A 21,346-nucleotide genomic window follows, 5' to 3' on the forward strand; every position below is an offset into this window, starting at 1 on the left:
GTCGGTCGTTGTCGGATCTCCGGCCAAGCCACCGGAGCCCGAGCCACCGAGGTGGGGGGACCTCACGGTCCTCCCCTGTTTCAGCCAAGGGAGGCCGCGGGAAGAAAAGAAGAAGGAAGAAGAAGAAGAAAAGAAAAGAAAAGAAAAAGGAAAAAAAAAGAAAAAGAAAAAGAAAAGAAAAAGGAAAAAGAAAAGAAAAAAAAAAGGGAAAAAAGAGAAAGAGAAAAATAAAAATAAAAATAAAATAAAAAGAAGAAGAAGAGAGAAAAATCTTTCCTCTCTCCTCTCTTTACTTTCTCTCTCTAGTTTCTCTCTCTAGATTCTCTTTCTATTTTCTCTCTCTAGATCTTTCTCTCTTTTTGTGAATTTTATCTCTCTAGAATCTTTCTACTCTCTCTCTCTGATTGCATCACAGATCCTAGGATATATTTGAATTAAAAATATGATGAATTGAGATTGCTCCAAAATTCGTACAGTAGGTCTGATCCCAGTCCGATCCTATTCGAAATTTGTAACACTTGATTCATATTGAGTCACCCTGATAGGACCTCGGATGGTCTCGACCATGATTGCCTCATCTGAAGGATATGAAAATTTCTCTCTCCACTTTCTCTCTCTACTTTCTCTCTCTAGAATTTTCTCTCTCTTCATGAATTTTCTCTCTCTAGAAGTCTTATGGATCAGTGGACGATCCAGATACATAGACAAGTCCTAATTTTGGTTAATCTTAAGAGATCCTCGATCTGTATTATTAGGATCGATTATCGGTAATTTTCTCCATATATGATCTTTATATTTGATCAGGGTTACGAAGAGATGATTGTCTGCAAATGATATCGAGTGGAATATTTTGTTAAAGAAATTCATAAATCAAAGAAGAACATTGATTTCTGTATTTGGATCAGTCACCGGTAAAGGTAAGAATTCCTGTACATGATCACTATTATGTATATGCTATTTTGCTGTTGGTCTTGCATCGTTGGTTTTGCATCGTCGGATTTGAGATCGATGAATTTATTATACCTGAGATACTGTTATTTGATTTTGAGCATGAGTATGTTATGTCAATATATATGTATCAGAGATTGATGGCATGATTATATGGATATGACATATCTGAATTGATCATAATGCAAGACAGAATTGATTGATGAAATCAATACATAATGATTAAATGAAAAGAAAGAGATATATGGTATGGACTAGCCTTGTCATGTGGAACAGCCGGCCAGGAGCTTATGCTTGGGATAGCCCGCCAGGAGCTTATGCCTGGGACAGCCTCCACTGGCTTACAGGTGGATCAGCCGGCCAGGAGCTCATGCCTGGGACAGTCCGCCAGGAGCTTATGCCTGGGACAGCCTCTCACGGGCTTTGGTACGTGGGATAGCCGGCCAGGAGCTCATCCTGGGACAGTCTTGAAAGACTTTTTAAAGTGGATTCGATCCGGATGATGACTGAGGTATAGACTTGGATAGTCCAGAGTCAGAAAGAAAATGTTAAAAGTCATGTGATTATGAAAAGAGAAATGAAAGATAAGGCATGAAACAATTGTTGAACAAAAGTGTTTCACCTGTTAACATATGATGATGCATCTATTTTGACAAGACAGCAAATTTATGAATGTTTGCATTATTCTGGACATTGAACATGAGATTTTATATTTTATTGCTATTCTTTATTTTCAGACTATATTACTATATTAGTGTGATATGGGAATTCTTACTGGGCTGTAAAGCTCACACCCCTTCATCTTTCTTTTCTTTTCAGAGATACAGGATGTTCATGATTGGCCATGGCTTAGATTTATGGGTGAGCAGATGGATAGATAGAGTGTTATAGTACCTGATCAGAGAACTGAAGAAATTTAATTTGTACCTATACAAAATTTTATGAATTATTGTTGAAATTAATTGTTATGGATGTTAAAGTTGTAATATTTATTTTTGGCCTTGCATATTCTTTAGGACTTGCTCTAAGGAGTGTGCGGCCATCACGTATTCGATCCGAATGTTGGGTTCGGGAGGTGACAGTATCCTGGATCGATGCCTTCCCTTCCAACATCCTCTCTTTCTTTCTCTCTCCAAAACCAAGTTGAAACCCGATGCTTGGGAGGAAGTCGCCAGAGCCCTGTCCTTCTTATCACTCTAAAAGGGCTTCCAAATGTTGAGGAATCAACGAAAGGAAAACTACCAACCATAAAGCTTTATTGCCTTCCATGAATGCCTACCAAGGAACGAACAAAAGCCACCCTCTCTCTGCTCTTTTTGATTAAGACTCCCACTCTCTCTTTCTCAATGCTACCAGACAAACAAACGCTCCTCTCTCTCTCTCCGACGTGCCACTGCCAGCCACTTCCACGCGCAATAATGCTGCGGATAGAGGAGATGAGGCAATAAAATCAGTCGGCGTTTCATTGGATGAGATATAAAATATATTTTTAAAATTATTAAATCTTGTGGGCTCCAGAGATGACTAACGACTATACGGTCCACAAGGCAGGGTGCCCGCTAATCATAATCTCGCTTAGCCACTTTTCCGTTTCTTTTTTTTTCCACGAGCGTCATCAAGACATGCACGGTTATATCATCGAAATGATCTATCAAGTACCAAACCAAGCGAAGGGGGCCTTGTGAACATGAAGGAATATCACTACTTTTGCTCCATAATTATTACAATTAAACTATCTGGACGACGTATTAATTCAAATAGCTCCAGCAAAAGCGGTCGATGGGATGGATGATGGCCTTCGCAGTGAGAACGTCGCAGCACCCAATTGATAATTGAATGGTCGATTAAAAGTATAATAACGTGATTGCCATTCACTACCATTATTATTATTATGTCTTAATAGGTTGCACGCGAGTGCGCTTGCTTTATAAGCCAACTCTTTTATGTGTTACTGTCTTGAAATGAGTAGAAGAGCATATGAAAAAAGAATTCGCTCATCCACATGCAACTGGTTCATGAACCATTGCCCACATACATTCCAAGGGAGTTGTTCTATCAATCAAGATGTCCTTTTCATGAACTCTAGGATGGCTTAGAAAAGATGTCTTCGCGTTCGTGCATCCCACTCTTTATAATTCTTAAAAAAAAAAAAAAAAAATGAAACAGAATCACGGCATTAGATTTTACAGGATCCGAATGCGATGGTGTCAATGGTCCAAAGTCGAGCCATACGTTCCCAATATCATCTTTTGGATTTCAACATACGACATTAGCTGAAGTGGACCCCAACAATTTTCCATGTGGAACCTGTATCATAGATGAAGCCAATAAGGTTGAACGGCAATATGTCATACCCTTTTTTTTATTATTATTATTTTTTATTTTATTTTGGGTGGTGGTTCAGCATATATAATTTTGTAATGAGTGCAAAATCATAAAATAATTATTATTTTAATTTTTTATGCTCCGAAAAAAACATATGAATGCTGAATTTCTGCACCGCGCGCGGTGCACAGAGAATCGCTCCCGGTACTACCATGGTATGATGAGATGGCACGTACTAATTTTGCAAACCATTTGTCCATTTGGGTAATCTAGCCCATTTCTCCCCATGCTCGGTCGAAAAGGGATGGTGATAACGAGGAGGTAGCAGCATAGAATTTAATTTTCATTTTCCACCCAAAAAAAAATAACTGTACAAAGTCAAAATAGAGCCGTTCCGAAGCCGAACAAAGAAAGAAAAGGGGTACTTCGGTGGTTTTGGCGCTGGTGCTTTGCTTTCCTTTCACGTGCTTGCTTTCCTTTCACGTGAAGGGGAAAGAAAAATAACGGGTTTCAGGGGTAGCGAGATTCTTTGGGCACGTAGAATACACTGTCCCATCCGATTGATCTATATATTTATTATTTTTTAATATATATTTAATATTTATAAATTAATTTTTTATTTAAAAATTTTATATAATAATTTTTTTTAAAAAAAATTATAATATTCTGCATTATATTATAACATTCTAAAACAATAATATACGGATGTCGTAATTTTTTTCTAAAAGATTGAGATATTTTCGTCATTCAAAATTTTCAAACGAAAAAAACTAACCTGCAGAAATTAAATACGTATTGAAAAATGATTGGACAAAAATATCCATCTTATATTATGATATTCGAGATCATATTATGACATCGTAAGCTATATTATACCAAAGGATGTAATAATTTTTTTCAAAAAGAAAAGATATTTTCATCATACAAAATTTTTAAACGAAAAATCAACCTACAGACATTAAATGCACATTGAAAAATGATGACTACGTAAATCAATCGAATAAGACGTGCACTCTACGTCGGATTTTCTACACTGCTCATGGTGCATAAAAAAATTCCCTTCAAAGATATGTATAAATGAATTTTTTATAAAGCTGATCATAGGCCGAACATCGGACCAAAACTATATTCATTTTAGACAGACTACAAGTCAGGCCTATCTAAAATCGATGTTTTCAGTGCCCAAGCCCAGCACACCACCAGTGCTAGTCTTTTAGACTCATCTCGATTGAGAAATTCTTTGTGTACCATGGGCACAGACAGCGCAAAATCGCATGCACCATCCATAATGATTGACTCATGTGAAAGAAAAAAAAAAAAAAAAAATCACCCACCGCACCATAGCAAACCACCATGGGCGGCGCGTGCATTCTATGCCACCCACGGTGTACAAAGAATTTCTCAATCCCGATTTAGTTTGGTGACGCCCAACATGTGCATAGGATTCGTATGCATGAGCTAAAAATAAAGAACCAGCTTCCATTCATGTCAAATTATGGATCGCACGTACATGACATGGACTTAGCAGTTCTGCTGAAAATTAATTAAAACGACGGATCTTATTCCACTAAGCATGATTTATTATCGATCTTCACATAAACATTAATATACTTAATATTCAAAAAATTAGAAATTGAACCTTCTAAAATAAACAAATCAATTTAGTAAAGAAGACTGCACCAGAAGCCAAGACACAGCCTTCCTACGTCCTTCCATTCTACCATTAAATCCAGATATCTGAAAGTCTTTTTCAGGAGAAGAACCGACAACGATTTCTTTTTTTAAAAAAAAAGTTTTCGACTCATATCACAACAAGAAATTCAATTGGTCTACATCTTGATCCTAATTGGATCGAAGTTTTTGAAATATTACTCATCTCAATGGTAGGTATCAAGCAGCCAAGCTAAGCCACATCTTGCAAATATCTAGAGCTCAACAATGATTTACACTAGTCAAGGAGAAAGGAAAAAGCTCAGATTTGGCTCGGCCTGGCTGCTTTGGCATATAGCAAGGCTAATGATCGAAGCATTTTTCACATCAAGAACAGGATAGAAACTCCAGGTAGAATTGAAAATAATCATTCAAATAAGAAACATAAGACAATCTAAACCATTAGTCTTTCATCATCTGTGTAACAAATATACCTGTATCAACCACAACTGATAAATGATCCCATTCCTTGTTGACAACTTGTGATAAAAAACAGGTCTGAAGCTGTCGGCTTAACTAAGTCATCAGAACATTAGTTCTGTGTCCAAGTGACCTGAATCCTTCAACTTGCTGCACTGATCATGTGGAGCTTCCAAAGTTTGAGCTTTCTGCCAGCCACAAGTAACTTGCCGCAGTTACATGAAGTCTTCTTCCAGTTCTTGCAGGGATTTGTTGGTCGATGCAATCTGTTTGTTAGATGTCATCTTTTCTGACACCATCAGGCCCTTGTAGCTCCTTACCTCTGCCTGTCTCTCCTTCTCAAGCCTCTCCATCTCCTCTCTCCGTTTCTGCAAATGTCGGGATCACAAATGAGCTTTCTAGAGAATTATTTATTTACTGCTGGCTTTTTTCCCCTATAAAAGGTTGTGATCGTCCTCTTCAAAATAAAGCATCATCCAAGTTTTTTTTCCAAATAAGATGGGGTTTGCTATCACTCAAAACTCTAAATCAAGAAGGTTCCACGAAAGGATCAGATAATCTTTATGACAGTAGGTCAAGTTGATGTTAAATCTGTGATAATTGGTCTGCCAAATTCCTCACCAGGTCAACTTAAGAGAGAAGTCTGACAATGAAAACTAGACGCTAGTTGACACGAAGGGGCAACAGTCTTACTGGTCACTGCTTGTGCTCATCCAACCAAGGAGCATCCAACCCTTCAAAGTTCACTCGGACTTGGGAAGGACCAAATAATTAATTATTAAAATATCACAGCAAGATCCTCCTTAAACATGTCTCTTCTAAGAGCCATGTTTGATATTGATCTTAGTCAACAATTATAATGTTTTCCAAAGATTTTCTTGTTGAACTACTTAACGTCTTTGTGGTAAAAAGGGACTCAAGGACATACTTTCTCTCTTAACTGAAGCTTTCTTTCTGCCTTTTCAGCTGCATTAACAGCTTCTCGCTCAGCTGCACAAGGAAACAGGTACAAATAAATTATCATATGTTTTAAGTATAGCATAACTATTATATAACCAAAAGATGCAGAGGAAAGTCCAAGAAAAGCCATCAATTTTTTGTGTGAAAACAAAGGATAGCAGCTATTTCTACTTTTAAGATTATAAGAATTAAATGTGTGTTGGGGGGGGGGGTGGTGGGGTTCAACATACTCCAACTATAAACTGGTACAGCAAAAGTTCTCATTCTTTAGATTCAGATCATATTCCATTCATGCTTTCTTGACCCATTTCAATCACTGACATCACACTTAGAGTATGAACAAGAAGGCCTCATTAACTAAAAAGTTGTATCACAACTTAAGCAAAATCATATGTAAAACTTAAGCAAGATTGAGTAAATTAGTATTATGCATTATACTTGATTATGTTGTGTTAAACATATTTATGAATGATAAAATTCTAAGAGGAAATTGGTAACAAGATCAGTAAACTGACTAATTACAGTACAGTTGGTGATGATGCTACCACAGATAGCCTTTATAGAAGACTGGAGAGAGATCTCAAATGCAAGGACCCAATGATAAATGCCATGTAGCCTTTATAGAAGATGTAGAGCTTGTGATTGGGTTTTGTCGCCCCGGGTCTGCGATTTCTTTTGCTCATTGCCCACTCACTATTGATCATAATGCCCCGGAGAGCAACGTGGCTCGTGGTCTGATCTCTGATAGTGCGAGGATTTGGGATAGAGTAGATAGGGCTGGCGATTCGTGTTCAGGGCCGTAAATAAGCTGTATCGATTTGAGAATATAACGAATATGATTTATTTAAATGGATTGACCTATGAAATACGAACATAATATAAATATATACGGATTGACACGACATAATTCATCTGATACGATTAATAATCATATTGACGGATCAAATGAATACACAACTCGTCTAATTATTTAATTTATTTATAAAATTTAATTAAAATAATAAAAATTTAATCAAAAAATTAAAATAATATAAAAATAATTTAGTTATCTGCTATGCTAATTTATAGTTCTGAAAACCATCGTTGTTTATTTCAGATTAGGATTATAATTTTTTAATTTTCTTCATTGGTCCTCAAATAATCTTAAAATAAAAATGTTAAATATATTTAAACATGTCGTGTAACCCGTTAATCTATTTTAATCCATTTAATCAAAGGGATCAAAATGGGTTATACCCGCTTAAGATACAAATTTATCATATCGTAAATGGGTTGATTCGTTAATGATCTGAACTCATGTATTCTAAATCCAAACCCATCAAAATATGTATTATGTCGTGTTTGTGTCAATGGGTTATGTCGAAAATTACCAATCTTAAGAGGAGCCATTGAGACATCGCTTGGCAGTGGGCTCAGCTCTTGAGTTCTCTCCTTGGCAGTTCCCTTGGGGGATTATTCGGACCAATTAGTAGGAGATGAAATGATCTCTAGCAAGGTCAGTGAGTTGTAATCTTTGATCAGGGGCTGCCGAAAGGCCAAGACTTAGGCTGGATGTGGATGGAGACTACAGGTACATCCCAAAGTGGCCCTTTCCATCTGCAAGGTTGGAGGGGATCGGTTGCCTCGTAGGAGTATTTTGCACTACCAAGGTGTTGCTGTGACTCCCTTTTGTGACCTGTGTGGAGATGCAGTGGAGACTGTTGATCATGTTATCTTCTTCTCTCATGTTGCCCAAATTATTTGAAGTTGCATGTTCGACTTGGTTGGCGTTTAGTTCCCAATCTTGGGATAGGGAGGTATTCATCCATTTCATTGGTCGAGAGAACCAAACAGGAGCCCCACGATAAGAGTTGATGACTTGCTTATGCTACATTGCTCATTACATTTGGGGAGCCAGGAATAGCAGGATTTTTGAAAGTATCCAAGATAATCCATTGAGGATGATGATTAGAGCCATGGCTGAAGCCACTGCCTTAACGAGGACTAGGAGTTCAGAGGGATCCTTGATAACCGGAAAATTGGGATCCCACCTCAATAGTTACTATGTCTCAGGTGATCCAATTTTCATAGAAACCCCCACCACCCAGTTTCTTCAAAATCAACTTCGATGGTAATATAAAAGATAGAGGACAACATAGTGAAGTCAGATTTATTATTTATGACGCAAGTTTGAGATGGATTGCCATTAGGCTTGACAATGGATTGAATCGGGTGTAGGTTTGGATCGATCCGAACCCTATTCGATATCTCAGTATTTTGATCTGAACTCGATCCATGATCCAGTGGGTCAACACCTTTTTTATCCATACCCGATCTGATTGGATGTCGGATCATCCGATCGGATGCTCAATCCGCTTAAATGAGATTTGTTAGATGAAAATAAAAGTATTGAATAATAACCTACTACTATTCTTCAGTCTTTGAAATCTTAATCAAGTCTAAAGACTATAAGATCCATATTTTATACAACCAGTCCATATTTTTACAATATATATGCACAAGATTGGATTAGATTCAGATCGGGACAGTCACTATCTGAATCTGATACGATCCAAAATATAAATTTATCAGATTTGGATTGGATTAGATTGGATCAAAATTCGATCAATATTAATGGATCTGATTGGAATGAGATATGTTTAGATCGGATATAATTATCAAGTCTAATTACCACTAATGGCCCTTTCTTTTTGAGTCATCGATACTTCGGACAGAGTTGAAAGCTGCCTACGAGGATTTGGTGTACGTCGTATCATTCTAACAGCTAATAGAGTGATCTCTGAAGGCAACTCCCGGACGGTAATTTCTTAATTGTCTTCTACTACCAAGCACTCAATTGGCAATCATTCCCCACCATCTGATACTCCGAGACTCACCATATGCAGTACTCATGTTGTTCGCTAACTTATAGAGAGGAGACAGTATAGCTAATTGGATGGTTTCCTACATGGTCCAAGCACTTTGAAAGTATGCTTTGGCTGCAGGAGCTAAGATTCCGCATCGTGTACATATTTCGACAATGTCGGATGCTTTTGGATGCATTTGTGCCAGGCTATTGAGTAGCCGGTCTCAACCAAAAAAAAAAAAAAACAGAAAACTGCTCACCAGCTGGCCTCAACCAAAAAAAAAGACAAAAACTGCTCACCAGCTTCATCCTCATCCATCTGACCCGTCCAAGAAAATAATCTACGCCAGAGGCCTCGAACAATACCACGGACGATACGCGTCATGCAAATGCTTGTCTAAAACAACAGCAGCTATTCTAAGGAGAACATCTGATCCGGGATTCGATATTCGTCCCCTTATTTACCGCCAGCCTACTCTCGCCGGCGAAATGAAACCAACCAAGTGCCGAGTGGAAGAACGAGGAACCGAGGACGACAGAAACCCTAACCCTAAGCCTTTTTCTTCTCTTACTACGCCGCCGCCGGCGATGGAGTCTCTTGGCGTCCTCCTCACCTTCCCCGCGAACTCGTACCTCGAGGAGGAGCTCAGCAAGCGGTGCAAGCTCTTCCGCCTGTGGGAGACCCCTCCAGAGAATTGGCGGCAGTTCCTCCGGGCGAACGCCGGCTCGATCCGGGCGTTGGTGGGCACTTCAACGGTCGGGGCGGACGCGGAGATGATCGACGCGCTGCCGGCGCTGGAGATCGTGGCGTCCTGCAGCGTGGGGCTCGACAAGGTGGACCTCGCCAAGTGCCGGGAGAGGAGGATCCGGGTCACCAACACCCCCGACGTCCTCACCGACGACGTCGCCGACCTCGCAATCGGTCTCGCCATCGCCACCATGCGCCGGATCTGCGAGGCCGACCGCTACGTCCGGAGTGGGGCGTGGAACGCCAAGGGTGATTATAAGCTCACCTCCAAGGTTTGGGAAGGATTCTTCTTCTCTTCTATTAGGATTCTTTCATGCAAGTCTCAAAAAAATCGTGTCTTTTATTAAGAATTTACATCAGATAGCATGACTACTGTTGTGCTTGCTTTCGTATTTCTCCTCCTTTTTGGGGTTTCTATTATTGATGGCTGGCTGGCTACTGTGAGCTATAGTGCCTGAGATTAGTAACCGGCTGGAAATGCTGGGGACCATAGGGATCCCCAGGATGTTTTGAACTGGTCAATGTTGCCAAGGTGGGAAGAATGAATGGGATGTATGGATATAGCGAACAAATGTTGCCGAGATGGTCTGTTGGGCATCTGGAGTGGTTTAGTGGGCAAGTAGGCGGCTGCTTATTTGGGCTCATATCTACAATTTATTTTTAGCTAGTGTGTAGCAATTAGTTGAATTAAAGTTTTTGAAGTTATTTGATGCTTGCAGTTAGTTGTTAAACTATATATCACTTAGAATATTATCATTGTTTGCGCAGTTTACATACTTTTTATAACGTAAGAATGAGAATTTGTTATCATATATGTCTACTTAATGCATCCTGCCAATCTCTTATTTTTCGGTTCAAACGCAACCTAAAATATTCTAGCTTATTCAAGGAGAGGACAAAAGGGGAAGATGTTTCAGCCATATTGCCATAACTCTCGAAGAAGAAAAGGAAGAGACTGCCATCTAATTATTGATGTCTGATTGGTGATTTTCTCCCATTACTTTTCCAGTTCTTTTTTTGTTACCCCTTTTCATCCTATTTCCTTTTCTCTTTCCTTTCACCTCCATGTCCTCTAGATCTCTATCTTTTCGTACCCATATCCGTCCTCTACTTCCACCCCCCCCCCCCTTCTTCTTGCCTATGTATCATGTGGGGGATGCAAAGATCAAACGCAAACTATGATGCATACGAGAAGCATAGGGGCTGAGGGGAGACCCTTGGGGTTTCGTATGACCCACCATGAGAAGAAATTTTATTCATAACTCAAAGAAGATGCTTTATTGAATTTGTAGGTATATCTTTCTCTATTTACGAAGCCATCAAGAATAATTTGTAAACCAAGACACTTGTAAAGTACTTCCCAACCAACATCATACCACCTAAAACTTCTAATTCAGCCAAAAAATAAGATAAAATTTTTATTAAAATGACACAAACTCAACACTAATCCAATTTTGGAACTTTAAGCCAAACTTTTGACCCTCCAAATCACCAAACTAGCTGAAACTCAAAATATAGAACTTGTTGGACTTGAAGTTAGCTTCAAGACAACTACTATCATATCCCAAAGGAACATTGTCACGCCCCAAATCCGGGACATAACACGGTCATGCTATCGAGGGATGGAGCCCACGATAACACGAAGTCAATCCATCATAATCATCTAAAATTCATCAAATAAAAAATTTTCAATTCTATTATTCATCAAATAATCGAACCAATATTGGTTCAGAGCATCTAAATCCAAAAGCAAGTACTAATCCGAATCTCAACATTCATAAATAACTACAAATCCATGATTATAAAATAAATTAAACTTCTGTTGCCAAATTTTTCAGCTTGCTATGTCGATCTTCAAGCTTGGATTCCTTTTGCCGATCCTAACCTTATTTCTCTGTTCAAACAAAAAGAAAACAAAAAGAATATGAGTTACACTAGCCCAGTAAGTAGACTTCCGCTTCCTTACCGGATCAAGCATAAATTTTCTATGATAATGCATCATTTAGCAAATAACAATTATTGCGAAAATAAATATTTCATAGAGCATATAATAAAACAAGTTATAAGCTCATCATGCATGCATAAATCATGTATATTTCACAATTATGAATCGTAAATCATTTTCATCATGTATTCATGTCATGTTTCAAAATATTGCTCACAGACATTCGTGCTAAGGTCACTATTATACCCGTGATAGTGCCATGTTTCTTAATCGACAGAGTTCTTAATTCATATGCCAACTTTATACCCGCTGGCAGGGTCATGTTTCGTGTGGATGCTAGCTCCGGATGTCGACCTTCCCGAAGAGATTCATTCATAGCCATCTGAGAGCCTTTGAAATCATTATATCTTTTTCTTAAAGCATACATATACATAGATGAAAAAACAATGAAATTCATACTTCATGATTATGCTATTTTCATAAGACATATTCATGAAATCAATGCTCATAATAAAATATGCTTTTTCATATCACATATGCCGATCCTTAATTTTACAAAAAAATATGATTTCATCAATAACAATTCTTTGCATGAAAATATGATCATTTAAAAATAAGGAGCATAAGATCTACTTACCTCGATCATCCGGGACCTTTTAATCTTCCTTAAAAGAATCGGACAGTTCTATTTAAAATATTAAATCATCAATAAATTTTATTTCATATATTTAATAAAATAATTAAATCATCAATAAATTTTATTTCATATATTTAATAAAATTACAATATAAAGAAATGACCGATTTGGTGATCAGTCCACTAAATCTCTTCTTTCGGCTCTAAACCGATCTAAGGTCATAGGTCCCTAAGTCCTTAGGAGTGGAGAAGATAGCCTAATAAGGGATTCATAGGATTTCTTGGAGAGAGAATTTTTTTTTAGAGAGAGAAAGTAGAGAGAAAGTATCCAATTCTAGAGAGAGAAAGACTTTAGAGAGGGATGAGAGAAACTTTCTCCTTTTTTTATATATATTTTTTTATTTTTATTTTTATATATTTTTTTTTCTTTTCTTTTTCTTATTTTCTTTTTATTATTATTATTATTATTATTATTATCATTATTATATGATTATATATTTTCTTTTTCTTTTTCTTCTTCTTCTTCTTTTCTTTTTCTTTTCTTTTTTTTTTCTTTTCCTTTTCTTTTTCTTTTTCTTTTCTTTTTCTTTTTCTTTTTCCCCCCGTGGCCTTCTTTGGCCGGAACAGTGGACCTAGAGGTCCCCGTTCCCTACGTCGGCCGTTCACGGCCACCCCTTTCCCGGCGGTGGCCGGCGGCAAGGGCGGCCTTCCCCCGATTTCGGAGGGCCCGTACCGGCGGTCGGAGATGACCGTCGGTGTCGGAAAATCAGAGAAAGGAAGAGGCAAAAACAGGGGTTTTCTTTTCCAGCAAAATCCGGCGACACCCGTCACCGGCAATCGTGCCCACAGGCACGGGAAAGAAGGGAGAGAAGAGAGGGAGAGGAGGGAGACCTTACCACAACCTCCGGTGACCCCCACCGGCGTGAAATCGCGGCGAGCACAGGTCGAGGGGCCGCGGCTTCAAACGGAAAAATCGGAGAAAAACTCCGGCGATCGTCGGTGACTGTTGGATCTACACTTAGAGGAGAAGAGGGGGGTTCTTATAGAGCTCGTCTTAGGGTCTTTTAATGGTCCTAGGACTCCGATTTTTGATCGGAAATGGGAAAGAGGAAGACTCCGTTCGAGAGTCTTCCTCCCTGTTTTTTTTTTTTGGGCTTAGTGAGCTTTTGGTTTAATGGGCCGGTTTATCACATTCTACCCTCCTTAAAAAAAAATTTCATCCTCGAAATTTAACATACCTTCATTTTCACATAAGTGTGGATATCTCGTCTTCATATCATCTTCAAGCTCCCATGTAGCCTCTCTCTCTTCACGATTACTCCAGTGAATCTTTACATACGGAATGATGCGCCGTCTTAGAACTTGCTCTTTTCGATCAATAATTCAGAGGAAAAATTTTTCATAGGTTAGATCTTCATGAACTTGCAATGGCTCATACTTTATCACACTGTTTGGATCAGGTATAAATTTTCTTAGTGGTGAAATATGAAAGACATTGTGCACTTTAGATAATTCTGGTGGTAAAGCTAGTTCGTAAGCAACATCTCCTACTCGGCTCAAAATTTCAAAAGGCCTAATAAATCGCGGACTCAGCTTGCCATGTCTCCCAAACCTCATAACATTTTTTGTAGGTGATACTTTTAGAAAATTATAATCACCAAAGTGAAATTTCAATTCTCTTCTTTTTCTATCTGTCCAACTCTTCTGTCTATCCTGTACTGCTTCAAGTCTTTCCTTGATCAGATAGATTTTTTCTCTAGCATCCATCTATTATCAGTAAAATCCTTCCTTATTTACAATTAACGTATTTCATAATATCTTTTGATTTAAAGGATTAACATTTCTAATCAATTCAGACCATCACGCTTTTGCTGCGCACTCTGATCTCAACTTATCAAATTATCTAAGTCTATCAAAAATATCTTTGTATGTTAAATCAATCAAAGATAGATCCAACTTTCAGATTTCATATACAATTTAGGATAAAATTTAAGATTTCCTTGTTATTACTATCTCTTAGGCATAGTACATCAAAATTAAATCTTCATCCACCTTCTATGTTTGAACTTATTACATAAGCTTCACCACCCCTCAAGAATGCAATATGTCTAGAATTAATTTGAGTTAACCTTCGATTTACCTTACAATCATTTAGACAACTTCCAAACCAACTTTTCTTTTAAAAAAAAATTAACATTAAAATCAGCAAAGTTATCATGTCCTTTATCCATATAGGTTTAGCATTCCAATGTCATCGAATATATCCAACATAATATATCAATATCTCCCACTTCATTCTAGGGACAACACTTCTCGTACTCAGGTCAACCTTGCTAATTAAAATCTATAATATAACTCGTCAATTCTATTATAGACATCATATGCCACTTATGCATAAATTTCATCATAATACCTATTGATTCGAAATCAAATAATTGAATTCTTTCTTTTATATCTATCATGTTCCTCCTGATCTTAGCCTCAAGTTCAAATATCACTAAAGTCACAATCCTGAATAATGGTAACCTTAAGTTCAAATACTACTTAAGTCATATTCTCTAGTGATCATAACCTAAACTTTATATCATTCTATCACGTCCTTAATGATCATAATCTTAAGCGATGATATTATCCATTATACTCCACTTGATCACATCCTATTGATCATACATAAAATTTTGATATCACTTTATAATCTCAATGATCTAAAACCTAAGCTCTGATATTATTCTATCATATCCTAATCATTTATATCATTTATATCATAATCCCCAATGATTATAACCTAAGCTCTGATACCATAAAATGTCACGCCCCAAATCGGGACATAACACGGCCATGCTACCGAGGGATGGAGTCCACGATAACACGAAGCCAATCCATCATAATCATCTAAAATCCATCAAATAAAAAAATTTTCAATTCTATTATTCATCAAATAATCGAACCAATATTGGTTCAGAGCATCTAAATCCAAAAGCAAGTACTAATCCGAATCTCAACATTCATAAATAACTACAAATCCATGATTATAAAATAAATTAAATTTCTGTTGTCAAATTTTTCAGCTTGCTATGTCGATCTTCAAGCTTGGATTCCTTTTGTCGATCCTAACCTTATTTTTCTGTTCAAACAAAAAGAAAACAAAAAAAATATGAGCTACACTAGCCCAGTAAGTAGACTTCCGCTTCCTTATCGGATCAAGCATAAGTTTTCTATGATAATGCATCATTTAGCAAATAATAATTATTGCGAAAATAAATATTTCATAGAGCATATAATAAAACAAGTTATAAGCTCATCATGCATGCATAAATCATGTATATTTCACAATTATGAATCGTAAATCATTTTCATCATGTATTCATGTCATGTTTCAAAACATTGCTCACAGACATTCGTGTTAAGGTCACTATTATACTCGTGACAGGATCATGTTTCTTAATCGACAGAATTCTTAATTCATGTGCCAACTTTATACCCGCTGGCAGGGCCATGTTTCGTGTGGATGCTAGCTCCGGATGTCGATCTTCCCGAAGGAATTCATTCATAGCCATCTGAGAGCCTTTGAAATCATTATATCTTTTTCTTAAAGCATACATATACATAGATGGAAAAACAATGAAATTCATGCTTCATAATCATGCTATTTTCATAAGACATATTCATGAAATCAATGCTCATAATAAAATATATTTTTTCATATCACATATGCTGATCCTTAATTTTACAAAAAAATATGATTTCATCAATAATAATTCTTTGCATGAAAATATGATCATTTAAAAATAAGGAGCATAAGATCTACTTATCTCGATCATCCGGGACCTTTTAATCTTCCTTAAAAGAATCGGACAGTCTTATTTAAAATATTAAATCATCAATAAATTTTATTTCATATATTTAATAAAATTACAATATAAAGAAATGACCGATTTGGTGATCAGTCCACTAAATCTCTTCCTTCGGCTCTAAACCGATCTAAGGTCATAGGTCCCTAGGTCCCTAGGAGTGGAGAAGATAGCCTAATAAGGGATTCATAGGATTTCTTGGAGAGAGAATTTTTTTTAGAGAGAGAAAGTAGAGAGAGAAAGTATCCAATTCTAGAGAGAGAAAGACTTTAGAGAGGGATGAGAGAAAATTTCTCTTTTTTTTATATTTATTTTTATTTTTATATATTTTTCTTTTCTTTTTCTTCTTTTATTGTTATTATTATTATTATTATTATTATTATTATTATTATTATTATTATCATTATTATATGATTATATCTTCTTCTTCTTCTTCTTCTTCTTCTTTTTCTTTTCTTTTTTTTTTCTTTTCCTTTTCTTTTTCTTTTTCTTTTCCTTTTCTTTTCTTTTCTTTTTCTTTTTCCCCCGTGGCCTTCTTTGGCCGGAACAGGGGACCTAGAGGTCCCTGTTCCCTACGTCGGCCGTTCACGGCCACCCCTTGCCCGACGGTGGCCGGCGACAAGGGCGGCCTTCCCCCGAGTTCGGAGGGCCCGTACCAGCGGTCGGGGATGACCGTCGGTGTCGAAAAATCAGAGAAAGGAAGAGGCAAAAATAGAGGTTTTCTTTTCCAGCAAAATCCGGTGACACCCGTCGCCGGCAATCGTGCCCACAGGCACGGGAAAGAAAGGAGAGAAGAGAGGGAGAGGAGGGAGACCTTACCACAACCTCCGGTGACCCCCACCGGCGTGAAATCGCGGCGAGCACAGGTCGAGGGGCCGCGGCTTCAAATGAAAAAATCGGAGAAAAACTCCGGTGATCGTTGGTGACTGTTGGATCTACACTTAGAGGAGAAGAGGGGGGTTCTTATAGAACTCGTCCTAGGGTCTTTTAATGGCCCTAGGACTCCGATTTTTTATCGGAAACGGGGAAGAGGAAGACTCCGTTCGGGAGTCTTCCTCCCTGTTTTTTTTTTTTTTTTTGGGCTTAGTGGGCTTTTGGTTTAATGGGCCGGGTTATCACAAACATGTACAACTCAAGTTATGTCCCTGGAAAGAGAGCTCCCTTGAAAGACCAGAAAATTAAGAAAATCCTAATTCTAACAGGAAGCTTGATCTGCATCAAAATATTATCAGAATATATGTCGCATTCCCCATAGTTGAGGAGGAATATTGCTTGGTGTACCTTAGTGTAAGCTCCATTATGAAAATTTTAGATTAAGAAGTGTGTGCAATTTCAAAAGACTATTAAGGTGGAACTAAAAATTAAATGTTGCCAATAATCTGCATGGCATACTAAACCTCGACCTTTATGAAGCTCATTGGGTAATCTGGTGGACCTAGAATACATGGATTACTTCATATAGTTTTTTCTTTATTATTATTATTACAAATTGGTTACAAAGAATCTTCTTTGTGGTTTATAAGGCTTATGATATTTTATATAAAGCAATGAGAAGTGACAGGTCAACACATGGGTGCTAAATAATGATAGCCTCAGAACTATCAGATGTTAAGGACTAGCTTTCTTTTGGTCATGTCTTGTTATTGTATGAAGTGTAATTCAGATTTGCAAAACTAGTAGGTATTCCATATACTCTCTCACCCCTTCCTCTCTCTCTCTCTCTCTCTCTGGTATCAGGGTGACCATGGCAAAGGAAAGCTTAGACCTAGGTTTCAGAAACAAAATGGGAAAGAAATAGAGGTGGTGAACACTATTCTATGGTAGTTGGGCGAAGCAAGGAAGCTTTTTGGTTTTGATGGAGCTTCCAGCACCATTTGCTTATTGTAGGCAAAGAAATTGTTAGTGACTAGGGCAAAAAAAAGCATTTTCTGTGTTGTTAACATAATTCATTTTCTTGACATGCGTTAATGCCATACCATAAAAATAATCAACTGTAAATAAGATAAATACAAGTTATCATTCTATCATGTTAGCTAGTATATTTAATATTAGATAATAACCAGCTGTCGGATCATCAATTTAATGGTCAAGCAGATTAGATAACTGCTTAGCAACAAAGCAGATATGTAAATGTCTAATATAACTAAAATAGCCTCTTTTTTGGTTAAATGGGTACTGCTTAAATGGTACAGAATTGCATGACTGTTTAAGTGGCTGTTTTTGATAACCTGCCTTTTTTTTATATTTAAATCTTTTTAATGATGGAATTGTGTATGTTCAACTTAGTAGCCCAATTATACTGATTAAGAAAATATCACATTTGTCGTAAAAGATAATTGTAAAAATATCATCTTATAAGCTGAGGGTCATAGTCATATCAGAAATAAGGTACGTCATTTCTGGAAACCTTGGTGCCTTATTAGGTTGATTACGGCCTCTTTCCTGTATTTTAAGGTAGTGCCTTTTTCTATGTTTAAATCTTTTGTTTATGATGGAGTTGTGTGTGTTTAAATCAATAGCTCAGTTATACTAATTATGATATCTTGTCATAAAAGATAATTAAGGAATGCCATCTTGTAAGCTAAGAGTCATAGTGCACATCTGAAATTAGGACGATTATTCCTGAAAAGCATGATGCTTTGTTAGTTGAAACATGTCCTGTTTCCCAAATTTTACGGGGCGTCAGTATCCTGCTAGACCACACCAAATCTTGAATATTTCAAATTCTATCTGTTGATGTGCTTATCCGAACAGGAGCCCTTTAACTGTCATTCTTTCTTAATTTCAGTTGCAGATGTTTGGTAAGATAAAAGATGGAATATTTGAAGGTCTGTAAGTTGTGAATCAACTCTGGGTCTAGGATGGACCTTCACCTGTCACAAGAGACAACTTTAGCAAATTATAATGAGGACTGCTCCTACATGTCCGAATTCTAATTAGATTAACTCCACCTCACATTGTAAAAAATTGACAAATTTCAGTAGGACTCCATGCATTCGGTTTATACACTTATATGCATGTAAAAGTTTAAAAGATAATTCAACCAACAATGAGTTATCTGAAACAAAAACTGTTCATGTATAGCATAATGTCATAACCTAGTGAATTGTCAAATAGGGGTTTGGTTTATAAAACTTTGTTCACTGATTGTTCATATTAATGTATTGCTACTAGCTTTTGTAGGTCATTGCTAGCAAGTTATGTTTATGTGGCTCTGTGTTTTTCCTTCTACTTTTCCTACCTTTTCACATAGATCCGAGCTCTTCTTCTTGGAGGAGCCTTCTTCACTCCCTTCTTTCTAATTTCACAAAGCATCCATTCAACATTTCTATCCCACCGCCTTTTATCTTGTTTGCTTAGACTCTCTTCATTCCTTCACATTCATAACCATCCAAAACAGTGGGCCTCAGTGCTGTACTGTTATACTCGCTCTCAAGTCACTATGTCGTGCATCCATTCACATAACACCCCAGAAACACCTTTCTATATCAGCTGCCTCGCTCTTATTGTATTATTGTATTAGATTTGCCTTTCATGCATATCTCGATTCCTTAAGGGTACACATAACCAAACAATCACAATGTCATAGTTCTTAGTCATCCATTTTGAGTGTCCTCAATAGAGTTGCTTTCCACCAAGATCAATTCAAATATAAGTGCAATATTCATTGGTATGCAAGCTACCACATCTGTTTGTCGGATGTGTATCGCCGCACAGCTTTCAATTTTACTGGGAAATTGAAAGCCATGAAGGTAGAAATGCTGCATCTCTCTACGCAAGTTTGAGTACCACGAAAACCATTTCCGTCAAATGAAAACCCCCATCAGACATGCTGCACTAAGAAAAGATTTTAGGTTACATATCTTTTGCACTCATGTCATTTAATTTAAGAAACCTGTATTCGAATTTATACCCAACAGTCACCATGTCATCATTTTTTTTCCCTTGCAGTTCAGTGGCAAAACAATTGGTATAATCGGGCTTGGCAGGATTGGTTTGGCCATAGCCAAAAGAGCTGAAGCATTTGATTGCCCCATCAGCTACTACTCGAGATCAGAAAAGCCACACACGAACTACAAATACTACTCAAGCGTTGTTGATCTGGCTGCTAACTGCCACATTCTCATCGTAGCATGCGCATTGACAGAGGAAACCCGCCATATTGTGAATCGTGAGGTTATGGATGCCTTGGGTCCCAAGGGTGTACTTGTGAACATTGGACGGGGACCTCACGTAGATGAGGCAGAGCTTGTGTCGGCACTAATCGAGGGCCGGCTTGGAGGGGCCGCCCTCGATGTGTTCGAGCATGAACCCCATGTTCCTGAGCAGCTATTTGGATTGGAGAACGTAGTGTTGGTGCCTCATGTGGGGACCGCGACCTGGGGAACTCGCAAAGAGATGGCAGACCTGGTTCTTGGGAACTTAGAGGCACATGCGACGAACAAGCCCCTATTGACTCCGGTGCTGTGATTGCTTGCATAAAATACAGTACGATTTTATTGTTTCAGGGAGTTGGTGAAGGATTTCATTGTAAATTTGTTTACTTGTTCCTCGGTTCAAAACTGATGTCACTTAGCCCCCTGCATGCTATGCTTATGAAAGTGTGCAGCTGGAGTCCATTTGTCATTTTTATCCTGGATGGATTTTTACTTCCTGCGGTGATGCCGTTGAGGTTAATCCTATGGTTCTCCTTGCTTGGAAACATCTACAGCTTCTGTAAGGAGGGTGGCTCTGTTGGCGATACCATTTAATTCCATGTCCATGTTGTACCTGTAATTCCGGGCGTCTTTATCTCTTTGAGGGTGCAGGAAGCCCACAAATGTGATGTTCAATTTAAGACTTGGATTTCATGCCTGTGCAAGTTCCAAATGACTTTTCCCATTCTGTTGCTGCATTTTCTTTTTCTTTTTCCTTTTATTCTTCTTTTTTTTTCTTTTTAGGTCTTGAATGCTAGCACT

General features: G+C 37.7%; 1 protein-coding gene and 1 long non-coding RNA gene across 2 annotated transcripts; one reads left to right on the plus strand and one right to left on the minus strand.

The window, feature by feature from the left end:
• Positions 1–5,335: 5,335 nt before the first annotated feature.
• LOC140856605 (uncharacterized) lies at positions 5,336–6,826 on the minus strand. Its single transcript, XR_012140010.1, has 2 exons — positions 6,332–6,826; positions 5,336–5,771 (listed from the first exon to the last, which is right to left on the minus strand). It is a non-coding gene; the product is annotated as an uncharacterized lncRNA (long non-coding RNA).
• A 2,633-nt stretch (positions 6,827–9,459) lies between these two features.
• On the plus strand, positions 9,460–21,272 carry LOC105040827 (hydroxyphenylpyruvate reductase). The gene is made up of 2 exons (XM_073254455.1): positions 9,460–10,228; positions 20,340–21,272. The coding sequence occupies exons 1-2, from the start codon at positions 9,698–9,700 to the stop codon at positions 20,856–20,858; spliced, it is 1,050 nt and encodes a 349-aa protein (XP_073110556.1). The 5' UTR covers positions 9,460–9,697; the 3' UTR covers positions 20,859–21,272.
• Positions 21,273–21,346: the final 74 nt, after the last annotated feature.

The sequence above is a fragment of the Elaeis guineensis genome, chromosome 3, assembly GCF_000442705.2.
Source record: "Elaeis guineensis isolate ETL-2024a chromosome 3, EG11, whole genome shotgun sequence".
In the NCBI taxonomy this organism is placed as follows: domain Eukaryota; kingdom Viridiplantae; phylum Streptophyta; class Magnoliopsida; order Arecales; family Arecaceae; genus Elaeis; species Elaeis guineensis.

What these genes read in the sequence shown, in the direction of transcription:
- LOC105040827 (XM_073254455.1), top strand. Translation starts at nt 9,698, where the DNA reads ATGAAACCAACCAAGTGCCGAGTGGAAGAACGAGGAACCGAGGACGAC. An exon ending in ATTATAAGCTCACCTCCAAG is followed by an intron (nt 10,229 to 20,339) that starts GTTTGGGAAGGA and finishes TTTCCCTTGCAG; the next exon opens with TTCAGTGGCAAAACAATTGG.